Genomic DNA, 15631 nt, shown 5'->3' on the forward strand with positions numbered 1-15631 from the left:
CTACGATTTCATCAAATCGTATCTCAGCCAAATTATAACAAATTTTCATAAACAACGCATATTATATTCAGCACTGAATGTACTCAAAGTCTACAGTAGCTATAGCCAGAACTAGAGCTAGAGCTAGAACCAGAGCTCAAGCTACAGCTAGAGCTACAGCTAGAGCTAGATCTAGAGTTAGAGCTAGGTCTAAAACCAGAGATAGAACTAGAACTAGAGCTAAACGTAGGGCTAGAGCTAAAGCTACAGGTATAGCTAGAGCTATGGTTTGAGCTAGAACTAGAACTAGAACTAGAGCTTTAGTTATAGCTAGAGCTAGAACTACAGTTACAGCTAAAACTAGAGCTATAGGTAGAAGTATGAGATACAGCTAGAACTACAGCCAGAAGCTAGAGCTAGAACTAGAACTGAAGCTAGAGCTAAAGCTACAGGTAGGGCTTGAGCTAGAACTAGTACTAGAACAAGAACCGAGGCTAGAAATAGAGCTAGAGCTAGAGTTAGAAGCTAGAGCTAGAAGCTCGAGCTAGAGCTAGAGCTAGAACCAGAGCTAGAGCTAGAACTAGAGCTAGACCTGGAACCAAAGCTACAATTATGACTAGAACTAGAACTAGAGCTAGATCTAAGGCTAACGCTAGAGCTACAGCCACAGCTATAACTAGAACTAAGGCTGAAGCTAGAACTAGAGCCTGAGCTAGAGCTAGAGCTACATCTAGAGCTAGAATTAGAACTGGAACTTGAGCTGGAGCTAGAACTAGAATTAGCATTGAGATTATAGCTAGAACAAGATCTAGATCTACAGCTAGCGTTAGAAACTATAGAACCATAGTTAGCAGCTAGAACTAGAACTAGAGCTAGAACTAAAATTAAAGCAAGAGCAAGAGCCACAGCTAGAACAAGAACCAGAACTAGATCTTGAGCTAGAACTAGAGTAAGAGCTATAGCGAAAGCTGAAGTTAGGGCTATAGCGAGAGCTAAAGCTAGAAACTAGAGCTAGAAAGTAGGGCTAGATCTAGAACTAGAGCTTTATCTAGAGCTAGAACTTTAGCTAGAGATAAAGTTGGAGCTAGAGCTTGAGCTAAAGCTAGAGCTAGAAATAGAAATAAAGAAAGGGATAAAGAGATGGAGAAAGATAAACAGATAGAGAGATAGAGGGATACAAAGACAGCTGTAGGAATAGAAAGAGAAGAAAACTGAGAGGCTGAGAGAAAGGCAGTGAGGAAGGCTGATAATGAATGTTCTAAGTTTGAAGAAAGAGGTAGAAAGAGACAAAAATAGAACAGAGAAAATGCTAAGAAAAAGTATGTTGGGAGAGAAAAAAATAAAGAATAAATAGATAGGAGTGGGAGAATCTATTTCATAGTTCCAATATTTATTTTAAATTGATAGTTTCTAATTCTAGATCTAATTTAAATTAAAATTGTATCAGGCTCAGTTGAACAAACAATTTATCGTGCCGTGTCAAATATACTATTAATAATAAAAAAAGGATACAGAAGTTGAATACAATCGGTTTTATTTTCTAGCATATTTTTCGTGTTTGTTGTCGCAGTATTCATCAGTTTTTATTTTTTCAAATTTCAAAAGTTGTAGAACTTTGCTGAAGGAAGCAAGCTGGTATATTTAAAATAAGACGAAGTATTTTGACGTTGGACTAACGTCTATATCGAAGTTAGGCACCTGAATTTGAAAATCTAGTAATTCAACCAGGGAAAACCAGGAAAAAGTGGTCAGGTTTTGAGCGCTTATATATCAGTCATTTCTTTTCAGAATTTCGAGGTTTTGACATCAACCGATCAGAAGTTCTTTTACGGTTGAATTTATGTAACAAAAATAACCTATTGTTCGAGATACACTATTGAAAAATTGATAAATCACATCGATTGTCTAAATCATACCGGGCAACCAATCACTACCTCTCTTCACAAGCACAGTCGACACTAACGGATACAACCGATCTGACTTTGTAAACAGTCTCGCAGCTTTCAACCAATAACGAGCTCGCTTTCGGTAGCTGCAACAGGTGTTTCAACACCATTTTAAAATGCTTCTTTTATCATTACCACTGAACAGATTCTAAACAGGAATGGCTTGATTGATAGGGGAAATATTGCGCAAGATTGTCATATACTAATTTAAATATGTTTTCGATACCAAACTAGCTAAAAGTTGTATTAAAAGTCGTGCACATTCAACCAATCACAAGCTCGCTTCCCCTTTGCTCGCGAATGGATTTTTGCTTTGGGCTATATAATAACCTGCGTCGTCTCATAGTAGTCATCAGTTAACAAGTGGAAGGCCACTAGAACGGTCTTGAATAATCAGCAGCGGTGGCTGATTCCAGTGGCGAAACTGAGCTGCAGCAGAACCAGAGCGGTGGTATCAGGCAGCAGCGGCGGAGGTAGTGGGCAGCTGCATATCTTCATTCTGTTCGATAGCTAGAGCTGTTGCGTGTGTATGGCTAGCTATAGCGTGTGTAAGATATAGCATGTGTAGCATATTATGGCTATAGCGTGTATATCTTCAGCGTGTGTACGGATAGTTATAGCGTGTGTGTGGATAGCTGCTGCGTGTGTAATGATTACTTATGGCGTATGTATGGATAGTAATATCACATGGTTGGATAGCTTATGCGTGTTTATAGATAGTTGTATCGGATGTATGGATTGGAATAGCGTGTGTATGGATAACTTTAGCATGTGTGTATAAAAAACTATAGCTACAGCGTGTGTATGAATAGTTTTAACGTGTGTATAGATAGTTATAGCATGTGTGTGGATAACTATAGCGGGTGTTTATCGAAGATTAATATTGTCATTAAAAATATTAAAACGTCTTAACGAACACAGTTGTGAATTTGATTTTACAGCAGCGATTTTAACTTCTTCAGCCAGTCTTTAGTCATCGAGAAAAAATTACTGCCTATGAATGATCAACACTTATTTACTAAAAATTTCATTTAGATCAAAACAGGTTGTTTTGAGTGTCATAAATTATTGGTAAAAAGAGTTGCAAGTTTTCTCAAAAAGCATTCATTAAATTTTCATTTTGGTTTCTCGGTCCGCGGTTTTGATTTTGTTTCTCGCACACAGAGAAAGAAACAAACTTGTCGCTATCGTGAAAAATAACAAAACAGTTAGAAATGCTCTAAATCACAATTGAAGAAGTTAAGATATTTTCCTGTCACTCGCCAAAACCTTGATAACAACTACCGAAAAACGTGTAATTGAGCTCTTGCTGTATTAAGTTATTGAAATAAACGTATTTTTTGTTTAAATACATGAAGTTATATGCTGGGCTGGAGCTAACCGAGCATGAGTTTTATCAATTTAATGTCAAACAATTTTTAAATTTAAAATTTTCGTTTGAATCGTTCTGGGCTCCAATTTCAGATAGTTTCGTTAAGTTTGCTTTTTGCTTAGATAGGAAAATTTTACCAATTCGCTCAATTAAATGATTGTCTTGCTGGTGCAGCTACGAACAAAGGTTTGATTCGAATATGTATGAAATGACAGCGATTAAATAAAAGTTATTCATTCTTTTAGTAGGGTAGGGAACATATTCTAAGCAGCTTTAGGAACCACCTGTTTATTTAGACGAAATACTCGAAATGTGCTGGGTGAAACTCAAACAGTAGTATATCAATCTGCTCTCTATCGTTTCCTCTGTCAGAACTTGTTTTCGGATTGTAAAACTAAGTTAGCAAACTTTGACAATCATCAATCAAAGTTACCAATCGAGGGACACTATTCAAATCACCCCGAACCTATTTTAATCAGTTTCCATCTGTTTTGCAGGCGTTTTTTTTTTCAGCACCTGAAGTGGCTCCTGAATGGCTGCAATATAGGTCGATTTGTTTCAATTGCAATCGTTCACAGATTTCTTTGTGATTAACGGTATTTCTTATATTCGTAAGACAGCTAGACAATCAAAGTTTTCGTTTCCATCATTGAAATTGTCGATAGTGGTCGAAATGCAGGAGTTTGAGGCCTGTTTTCTTCGACTGATTAAAATAGGTGCTACTGCTTGAGCCGTTCCCTACCCTATATATTATTATTTATAACGTTTTAACGTCCCAGCAATCAGAAATGCACTAGATAAAATTGCAGCAAATACTAGAGTTGCAATTCTCTCTATTATTTGTTTTAATGGAAAATAAGAATACCGTAGTCCAACGTCATGCGGTCGTGTCTTGAATACCACCAATACCATTTTTTTCATCTAGCTGTTAGGGGGATTGATCGAAAAAACCGAAGACGTCTAAAGGAAGGCACTTTTTACAATAATGGTCTGTGGTAGCACCGTGCAGTATTATTTACACATTTCCACATTTTCCCTTTGCTAGCTACTGGTAACACTGGCGACATTGGTAGCCAATATAAAACCGAGAGGTTATTTTTCTATTTTGACAATCCATTATTTGCGTGATCAGAAAAATTTTCATTACAGCTTATTATAGAACATGGCGTTTGTGTACTTAGGTCCACCCCATTGTAATATTATATTTCGATGTACAACAACGTCTCTCTGGAAGATTACAATGCGGTGTAAAATGAAAATACGAAAAAAAGGGAAAAATATATAATAATTTGATTGTTCAAGGCTATTGTATTATTCAAAATTGTCAAGCCTTATTGAAACGCAGATTTCGACATAGTAAACCTGCCATGGCATGGTTATATAAGAACCTGCCTCTGTTCAAACCCGGCATTTTACTAGTAGATGGCGACAAGGATGATCCTAACTAGATAGCAGCGGGTAGTAGCGTCAGCGGTAGGTACCTCTATTAATGCGTCTTTGTGCGGCAATTTCTTTAATAATAAGCTGTCTTTGCAATAACTAGAATTAGAGCTAGAGCTAGAACTAAAGCTGGAACTGAAGCTAGAGCTAGAGTTAGAGTTAGAGCTAGAGTTAGAGGTAGAACTAGAGCTAAAGCTAAAGCTAGAGCTACAGCTACAGCTGAAGCTACAGCAAGAGGAACAACTTAAGCTAGAGCTAGAGCTAAAATTGAAACTAAACTACAGCTAGAGCTAGAGTTAGAGCTACTATTAGAGCTGGAGCTTGAGCTAGAGCTAGAGCTAAAACTAAAGCTAGAGCTACAGCTAGAACTAGAGCTAAAGCAAGCGCTTGAGCTGGAGCTAAAACTAGAGCTCGAGCTAGAGATAGAAATACAAAATAGAAATAAAAATAGATCGAGTGAAACGGAGAGACAGAGAATGGTAAAGGGATAGATAGAGAGGGATAGAAAGAGACGGAAATAGAGAAAGGCTGAGAGCTGTAAGGTTGAAGAAAAATGGGCAGAATGAAGGGGAAATGGAACAGAGAAAACGCTAAGATAAAGTTTGTTAGGAAAGAGAGGGAAAAATTAAGGAAAAAATAGATAGAGAAGAGGGATTGAGAGGAGATACATTAGTTTTTAAAAAACCGGCTTCTTTTTCTTGATTTTTTTGTTATGATACTTCTCGTTACATAAAAAACCACAAGTGCGTTTTCGATATCAGTTCTTAAAACTCGTTATTCTATTGCAAACAAATAATAAAATACGTATTCAAAATCATTATGAAATCGCGTAAAATTATCTGTCATCCTAAAATTCATTAAAAATGTTACAATGAACGACAGCAGCACATAACAAATGTTATGTGAAAAATCTCTACCCAAATTATGGGCCGAATTATAGAAGAGTCGAGTCGACTCGTCTACTGGAATTGGGTACTATGAAAGAATTACAAATCCGTTATGACGGATGATTTTCGTCAACAATCTGTAGAGAAAATATGATAAAAATTAAAAAAATAAAAGCAAAGCTAAAAAAATGAAATGACAGAATCATTATCAAATCATGAAAAATGCCAGCAAAACCGATAAGCAAAAAAATTATAAGTATTAGAATAAATCATAATTAAGAAAAAATCAAACTAAAATCACAGTAAAACTCATACGAAGAATTTGGTTCAACATCGTTACAAAATAATAACAAAAAGCATGACAAACATAGTTACAAAAATCAAGATTGAACACTTTTTTGCGGAGTTGTGGTGATTTGAACATGATTCGAAAAATAGTTTTATTTTTAGTCTTCTATTCAAATACAAATTAACCAAAAAACTGAGTCATTTGTTTTATTTCTTTTTTTAACATCAATAATAACATATCCTTCTAGAGTTATGAAAACCTTGTTCGTTCTTATTTAAATCCTGGCTACGTCTGTGTCAATATTCAAAAAGCAATGGCGACATTAAGAAGAATTTCAATAAAATATTCATTACAAAAATCATGATAAAACCAGCGATAAAAGAGCATGACATCATGACAAAAATATATATAGCGAAAAATATTTTAACCATCATGTAAAAAATCATGACAAAATAATTAAAAAAAAAATTAAAATTACAAAGCCATCACAAATTCAATTAAATACTACAAGGTATACAGCCCTAGGGGTTGTATGAAATGGTGACGTAGGACTAAATATATAATATATGCTAAACTAAATATTATTATATGCTGCGCTAAAATGTTCATAGGTAACACTACCGTTTATTTTTGATAGTCGTTATTTTAAAATTAACGATGCATGAATACATGAAAATTTTACACTAGTAGTAGTTGCGGAAATTCTCATAACTCTTATCTTCAAGCATCTATAGTTCTGAAAAGAACCGATTCCATAATATGCAGTTAGAAATTCGTTCTACAGAACGCTGATAATCGCACCATGAATATTTTGTTGGCCGCGCATAAAATTTACTCTCCGCTGTGCCCTCCAGTAGCTGTGCCAGCAAAATATCCTACAGCGAACGATGGTAGCTGTTGCTGCCGTATGCAAAATAATGGTAACATGCTCCGCAGTGTGGTCCCCGTGGCTCTGTGGTTAGCGATGTCGGTCGGCTAGCTCTCCCAAACGGTTGTGATATCGGGTTCGATTCCCGATCGAGTCGAGGATCTTTTCGAGTTGGAAATTTTCTCGACTCAGCACTGGGGCACGGTGTCTCGTTGTACTTATCCTACACATAGAAAATGTGCCAAAAACAATATCGATAACGAATTCTCTCAACTAATCTAGTTGATCGAGACCGCTATTAGCCCTAAGGCTAAGCGTGCGATATTAAAAAAAATGCTCCGCAGTGCCTGGAAGTTGACTCGTATGCAGCTCTCGTTTCTCAATGTCAATGTTATGTGTAACAAACTAAACTGAAGCTGAATTTTCTACACGCAGTCTTTTGTATCGAGTTCAGAGCAGATTTTTGCCATTAGGGCGTGGCCACGCAGCTTAGAGAAAGACAAACAAACCAAAACACTTTGTTGAGTCAAAATATGTAGGCAGTGGAATTTATTTCTTCCATGTTATTGTTATCTGTGCTCGGGAAGCAAGCCAATAACGAGTGAAATGTATGGGAAAGCTTGACCTTGACACTTTTCACCTTTTTCCACCATTAAGCAGTAAAGCAACAATGTTGAACATTATATCAAACAATTGTTACACATTTTATCTATCCACCGACATATAAATGACTAAGATGCATTAAGTCGTTCGCTTGCTATAACCGTTTGAAATCTGACGCAACATTTGCCAGTTTCATTTTCATTTTCACAAAGTGTAATCTAGTATAGAAAACAAAGACGTAGTCAAACCTTATTGTCAAAATTATATAAACAAAGTAAGACAGAAGCATTATGAATAAAATAATAATAATGATAAACCCGGTGAGCAAAATAATGAAAAATATGACAACCGTGAAAGAACAGCAAAAACAGAAGTGAACGAAAATCATGCCAAAACGATGATTGAGAATTATTAACTAATTTTAATTTGAAAGAAAAATATTAATAATTAGGTATATTTACATAGTTGCCGTGATTTAACTTAGAAACTGAAAAAATATTAAAAAATCAATAACGCACAATATTTGTAACATATTTTCAAAACCAAAATAATTTTACTTATTATGTGCTATTAAAAATAAAAGAAATCGCTTTAAAACAGTTATAATTTCCGAGCATATTGTTTGGATTCTAATGTGAAACAATTTTGTAATTTACAAAAAAATGTTTATAGTTGAATCAATCAGTAGTTAGTTTTGTTTTGATTTAATGATGAAAAATCTGATGTTTCGATATCCGGCAAGGCAATAATGGCATGTTTGACTGGTTGACATTTTAAGACCTAGAATAAGGTAGTTATTGTAATCGAACATATCAACTATGCTCACCAGAAACTTCGGGAGAAACTTTAGAGTGAGCCTTGAAAGAATCATTCCGTTGCTAATTATTAAAAAAAATGCTTAAACCGTTTTTTGGCTTCAGTTCCTGACGCTGAAGCTGTTCTGAGATTTAATTTCAAAAAGTAGTCATGTTGAATAAAACTGTGGTCAATTTCAACGAATCACTAACAAATGAAGAGAGTATCTCTTCATTTATAGATTGTAAGCGATAATTCAAAGCGTAGCACGACAAACAGTATGTTTACTTATCAAAATCTATGAACATAGATGACATTATTATTAGCACCCTGTCACGGTCGCCATGTGTGATTGTGAATAATAGACTCAAGACGCCTCACAAAAAGTATGACCAAAAAAGTTACAAAAATAAAGACTGAAATCATGAATAACATATTAACAAAACTAACAAAAATAAAGATAAAACATAAGAACCAACTTTTGACAAAATTATTACAGAAAATATATTGAAAATGTTGACACCAACCAAGCTCAAAATTTTGTCCAATGATGACAATTTGGTTACAGATTTGACCATGGACTACTTTCTGCGGGACACGTCACAAACAATATTACGAACATCGAATATGAAGGCGATAATCTTTGCAAATTTTAAATATGTCATAGCTGTAAAGTTCTTAGCTCAGCTCAAAATTTCATAACCAAGAGTCACATTTCTTTACATGCCAGAACCCATTAGCGGGATCGTAAATTTTTCGATTCCGTCACCATCTTGTAGTTGATGATGATTATTTTGATAACCTCTGACGAGGCTGGAATCCGACAGAAAATCAATCACACTTACACTGGCCCCAAGGTTTACCCTCCCGCACGCGGGATGGTACGTCACACCAAGTGATGAAATGAAGTCCCCCCCCCACACCACCAGCCGAAGAAAGATAAGTAGCTTTTTATGAGGCCCCCGCAGAAGGAGGACACATGATTAAACTCGAATGCTATACAACATAACGCATCCGTGAATCCGAGCGTCTCGTGGAAAGCTTTCGCTACTCGGTATGTCGGTGCTTCTCTGGTACTTTTGTACGTATGTCCGTCTGTGTCAATCAAATGTTGGCCCTGAGTGGAATCGCTGAGTGAGGTTTCACTTAAAGGACAAATGCCATGTCGAACATGGGCAGTATATTCAGACACAGCTCTGAATGAGTCTGGTGGATCGATTTGTATTTCAGCATAAGGTATATTGTATATAAAATATAAAAAAGAAATTTTATTTGACATCGCAACTAGGCTCTGCACCTACCTGTAGAGGATGCCTCAGAATATCATTGTAGTACGAATGAGGTGGTATCGTTTGCTGTTGTTGGTATTGCTGCAAGGAGCCTACGCCCGCCAGTGATCCGATTAGACCCTGGGATTGCTGCTGCTGCTGTTGTAGTTGTTGCTGTTGTTGCTGCTGCTGCTGTTGGTAGTAGGACAGCTGCAAACACTGAACCGGTGTCGGCAGAGTCCGCCCCGAGCTGGGACGTAACTGAGACGCGGTTTGGGTCGGCTGTAAAACGCCATAGTTCTGATGAATGATGGTTTGCGAGAGCAACTGGCGACCTTCTAACCCCACCGGGATGCCGCCCACACTCACCGCATTCCCGCTACCGATTACCCGCTTCGGACTGTTGATATTCATGTTAATGTTGAAGTTTTGGTGTATGATTTGCTGCTGTTGTTGTTGTTGCTGCTGCTGCTGTTGTTGTTGCAGCTGTTGCTGATGATGTTGCAGGATTAGCTGGTGTTGCTGTTTAAGCAGTTGCTGCTGAGAGAGCAGTTCGGCGCTTAGCGGTTGCTGGAATGTTGGCCTCAGTGGTGGCTGCCTGTAAGTACAATCAGAGAAATATCGATTTGTTTGATCTTTGGCATAAAGATTGGGGTTTGAAACCGATTGTCGTGAACACCTAGCTTACGAGTGGTATCCGTTCCTACCTGAGTGGCACCTGTCGCACCGGAGTTCCCTGGAGTGACCGGCTGGTGGAAGAGCACATCGACGTCGTTAAGCTGGCCGACTCCCAGTGATGCACCAGGGCGTTCATCCGTGCCTCTTCCAGCGCCAGTTCGGTTTCGCTGCTCGAATCATAGTCGGGTCCCTGCGAATGGGAAAACCGAATATGAGAAAATGGATCTTTGATAGCATCAAAAGCTAATTTCGTGACACCCATAAACATATGATCCGAGCTGGGACGGGATAATGAAAAAAAGTACTGTCACTGGCAAGCTCCAATATATTTTTATTCTACCTTTATCGAATCACATGTTTACGGGCGGCGCAGATGTAATTGAAGACGAAAAATAATAATCGTTATTACCTCTTCAATTTTTTGATCCAACATTCGAAAAAAGTTCTGTTGGCTGGTGGAAATTTCCCTTGATGGTGATAGCATGCAGGAAGAAAATGAAAAAGTTATAAATACCAAAGCATCAACATTGGCCTGTCGAGTTTCAGAAGCAGCCTATATTGTGCATAATAGATCTAACCGAAACCCGTTCGCATGCGGTTCCGTGGTAATTCTAGCTATAATGATGTACGTATATTATGAGAAACCTACTGGCTCTGTAGTAGAGATCCGTTTTTCCGCAGTATCGAGACAATTTCACCGTTCGGTGGCTCCGGAGAACTATCGTCCAGCAGTGATCCATCCTCGTCCAGTTTCTCCTTTTCGCCATTAATCTCGCGGTCCCGCTCATCCCGGCCGTTGTGTCCGTCCTCTTCATCGGCATCGGCATCTTCTACTGCGATGGTGCGTGAAAATTAATGAAAGAGAGACAGACAGAGAGAAGTGAGAGTTAATTTTAAATATCGCAGTAGCTTTGACGGAGGTTAAATGTTAATGGTGTCAGTGCTGCCGAAACCCCTAATTATGCACGCCGCCATCAAAGTGGAAGACCTCGCGGATGGGATTATGTAACTTTTGGGCATTCTTAAGGACGGTTGTTGCACAGCTTGATGAACTTCAATAAACAGTTGAATTGAGTTACTGAGTTTCAGTGTGCTATAATAACGCACTTTAAAAGTTGTAATTTAACTCCGAAAAAGGTGATCAGATTACAGATTAGTCTTCATTGTCTGCCTTCATGGACTGCTCAAACGGAAGCATAGCTGATTTTTCGTGATCTCTTTTGGTCAACCCCCGTTCCCTCGTCTTTTATATGTGCTTTTACGGCCAAATAATGTGCTTTTTTTCTTTATAAATGATCAATATGTTGTTATATTATCAAGTATAACTAATTATTAATATTTTCAGACCAAGCATAATAGATACATATTTGACGATAAATTAATGTATGAAAAAATAAGAAATTGTTATAAATGCGCTCCTGATTATTGTCACAATTCTCGATGCACTGGAAACTTTAATTGTTATTTCTGTTTTAGAAATGCGGGATACAGCAGACACCCGGGCGTAACTCACAATAGATCAACGATTCTAGTTGCAATGAACAAATCCACAAAGGAAAAAAAAAACCTGCCTGGGCAATAGTGACGCCGGATAGAAGCTTGTTCAATTCCTCACCATTGCGGATTGTCAACTGCAAAGGATGATGGAATGAATCTCGTTTTATCTTAGGGTCTATGGTATACTAAAGTGGAGTGGCGTGATGCGAAGCGTTTCATAAATTTCCCAGAAAAAAGACGCATTTTGCGCAGCTTCACCTCCAGTATAACATTGGCGTTATCTCTAGCAATGTCCCACACCAATTTCAACGTGTTTGCAGCAAGGTATTCTATTACAGCCGCCAAATTGACAGGTACTCCAGCACCAACGCGCAAAATATTCCTTACGTACAAGGCAATGTACTCGACCTATCGTAAATTGATGGCCACGAGATGAACGGAACTTTGTCCTTCTCTTGATTTCACCTCCTTTTTCGCAACCGAATCGATTAAACGGAATAGCGACGTAACGATGAACGAAACTGCTACCTGCATGCTGAAAAAGCCCCTGGGATTGTTTTAAGTACTTGTGGAGAAGACTAATACCGCAACCCGGCGGCGCCACGTAAGTGATGAAATAAAGGAATATGAAAAGGGGGACGAACTGCGCCAGGTATAAATGACAGTTCTACAAGGTATGTTATTCACTTCGATGCATTAGTATTAGTGAGCTTTATGAACTTTTTCCAATTTTGTATGAAATTTAAAATCATTATGCATTTTAAACTAAACTTATAAAACAGACTTTCTTGAAAAGTTTTAGAAGTGATGTTGAAACATGTTTTATTTGTGAGAAATACATAAATATGCTGAGGTTGAGGTAAAATATATTGTTTTTTATCATTTTGCCGGCAGCCTTTTTGCACTTTTCTTTTTTTTTCTTGTACTCTAATAGCGCTTCTAAATAGAACCGCTTATGTTTCATAGAGTAACAAAAGTCATGAGCTATGACAATGACTAAGAATATGCTCCAACTATTAGAAATATAGCATTTTTATATACACTAAGGTCGCTTTTTACGCGGTTTTTTATTACGCGGGTTTTTTTTACGCGGCTTTTTTACGCGGATTCCGGAATTTACGCGGTTTTTTTACGCGGATTCCGGAATTTACGCGGTTTTTTTACGCGGATTCCGGAATTTACGCGGTTTTTTTACGCGGATTCCGGAATTTACGCGGTATTTTTTTTTTTGCCCGGATTTCGGTTCCCCTTCACTCGGAACGCAAAATTAACGATGGTTTTTTTACGCTGATTCCGGAATTTACGCGATTTTTTTTACGCGAATTCTGGAATTTACGCGGTTTTTTTTTACGTGGATTCCGGAATTTACGCGGTTTCTTTTTACGCGGCACGTATCCCCCGCTTAAAAAGCGACTTTAGTGTATTTTATTTCGACCAGGGTTGATATTTGTTGACACTCTTGAGTGAAAGTGAAAAAAAGCATCCATAAACGATATTTTTTTACAATCCTTTCAAAGTTCTCCCTTCCCGCTTTTTGCATGGAAGTGAACTGTCAAAACACCTCATTATATTTCATGCGATGAAAGCAAGACAACAAAATCAGTTTATTAGTTAACGAAGATTGTCAAGGCATCGGTCAGTGTCAGTGAAAAAGTGTTTCGGTGAGGTTTATTTTGGTTGAGTGGACTGTTTGTTTTTCTTTTTCGCTTTGAAGTGAGGATCATTTGGTTGGATTTGTCGTCAAATTTTATTCCGTAACCGTGAACGATGCGCGCGATCTATTTCATCTGAGTATAACAGCACGTTACTAGGACGAAAATCTAGTGTATCTGAAAGAGTGCTGCGATCATTGGAAGTGAAAATTGAAAATGATTGGTTGTAATTTTCGCAGAATTTTGCTGGGGAAAATGACTTTTATCAGCACTGATTTCGACATATTGTCGCAATTTTTCAAACTAAATCTCAAATAATATCAATTGCTAGTGTGTTTCAACTGGAGATTCACTGTCCAACCAAAAAAATCAAATATAAAATAATATAAAACGAGAAATTCCCAAAAAATGTTCCGAATCCCATACAAAACGCGAAAATTTTCATAACGAGATTTGTTTGTGTGCGTGGATAGACAAAAATGTAGCATACCTGTTACTAGAACTGTCATTTATACTTGGCTACAATGTAAAAACGGAACAACCGATGGAAACAAAATGGAGTGACTTGCAACGTTGCCGTTGCGTTTGCCATGGATTTCAGTGATTATACTACTGTTGTTCTTCCTGCCTGTGCGCGACGTAAAGCATGCTATTCAGTTGTACATGTACATGCATCTCAATACAGCGAATTTGTCACTGATTTTTTTCGTCATAGCGTGCTTACAACAACATGCCTACAACAAAAAGCAAAGGTCGACCGCTGTGCTCTGATTGGTTGAAAAAGAACGGAGCGGTAGCGGTCGACCGCTGCAGCGGCTAGTCTGATACAGGCTTTACGACCTTTCCGGTTCTCGCACCAAGTATCCGGGGCTGAGAGGTCAAACCAAGCCTTGGTGCTACATTCCGATTCGCAACTTGACCTTCTGTTCATTTATACACAGAATTCGCAGCCGACTGTTTAGTGTACAGAAAAATTGCAGGACTAGCGCTACGATCCTACTGATACTAACGGTATCCCCCGAACCGAGACTCGAACCTGCGATAACTGACTTGTTAGGCCAGCAGGCCTCGAGACCATCTGGGAGACCTGGGCCTGGGAGGTAATCTCCGGATAATTACAGTAATCTCCTTTTACCTGGGTTTAGAGGACGTTCCTGCTAGCATTATCTGCAATCTACAACTCTTCAATCAATAAAAAATTAACACATAACAGTTCATGACAGCGGCTCATGACAGTCGGCTACTGCCTCTGCGAGCCCTATCGCGCTTGGTTCCTCCTGCTAGCGGATACTTGATCTTTGACGTATTCACTTTCAATCCAACCTTTTCTGCTTCACGGTTCAGCTTGGTGTACTGTTGAGCAACCGCCTGGAACGTCCTTCCGCCAAGGTCCACGTCGTCAGTGAAGCAGATGAACTGGCTGGATTTATTGAAGGTCGTACCCCGCATGTTAAAGGCCGCACGTTTCATCACACCTTCAAGCGCAATGTTGAACAGGAGGCAGGAAAGACCGTCGGCTTGTCGAAGTCCCTTGCGTGTTTCAAACGGGCTTGATAACGCACCCGAAATCTTCACACAGCACTGTACACCATCCATCGTGGCCTTGATCGTCTTGTTAGTTTCGCAGGGAAACCATTTTCGTTCATGATTTTCTATAGCTCTATACGGTCGATAGTATTGTAGGCGGCCTTGAAATTGATGAATAGATAGTGCGTGGGGACTTGGTAATCGCGACACTTTTGGAGGATTTGCCGCAGCGTGGTCCGTTGTCGGTCGCCCACCCACAAAACCTGCTTGATAACTTCCAACAAACCTCCCTGCTAGCGGTGAGAGACGGCGGAAGACGATCTGGGAGAGCACTTTGTATGCTGCGTTGAGAGTCGTGATAGCTCGATTGTTCTCACATTCCAACTTGTCACCCTTCTTGTATATTACTCCCTCCTTCCACTCCTCCGGTAGCTGTTCTGTACCTCAGATCTTGACTATCAGCTGGTGCAGACAGTTTGATAAGCTCCATCTTTTTCAGCTGATTTGTTGTTTTCGAGCTGCTTGACGACATTCTTAACTTCACCAATAGTAGGGATCGGAATGTCTCCCTCATCCGCTGTGCTGACGAAGTCGTTCCTCCTGCCGTCTTGGTGCTCTGTCTCTGCGCCATTCAGATAATCATTGTAGTGCTGCTTCTACCTGTCGATCACCTCACGTTCATCCGTCCAGATTGCTCCATCCTCCTTATCGTCGTCGTTACTTCCTAGGTGAGGACTGTGTACGTTAAATATGCTCACGTTGAAGAAGCGGCCTCTAATCCTCGACTTGCACATTTTGTTGTCGATTGGCCACCACCCAATCACGCGCTT

At 38.8% G+C, this 15631-nt stretch overlaps 1 protein-coding gene across 5 annotated transcripts in view; it reads right to left on the reverse strand.

Moving 5' to 3' along the window:
- The window catches only part of LOC129724929 (uncharacterized), a 311814-nt gene that overhangs the window by 99765 nt on the left and 196418 nt on the right, over positions 1-15631 (reverse strand). For 2 of the 5 annotated variants that reach the window (XM_055680217.1, XM_055680219.1), the window contains 4 exons: positions 10775-10958; positions 10535-10592; positions 10155-10315; positions 9481-10045 (listed from right to left, as the gene is read on the reverse strand). In XM_055680217.1, coding sequence (XP_055536192.1) covers positions 9481-10045; positions 10155-10315; positions 10535-10592; positions 10775-10958 — 968 coding nt within the window. Of the gene's footprint in view, positions 1-9480; positions 10046-10154; positions 10316-10534; positions 10607-10773; positions 10959-15631 lie in introns of all 5 variants that reach the window. The other 3 variants (XM_055680218.1, XM_055680216.1, XM_055680215.1) reach the window with 3 other exon arrangements.

The sequence above is a fragment of the Wyeomyia smithii genome, chromosome 2 (genome assembly GCF_029784165.1).
Source record: "Wyeomyia smithii strain HCP4-BCI-WySm-NY-G18 chromosome 2, ASM2978416v1, whole genome shotgun sequence".
NCBI classification, from domain to species: Eukaryota; Metazoa; Arthropoda; class Insecta; order Diptera; family Culicidae; genus Wyeomyia; species Wyeomyia smithii.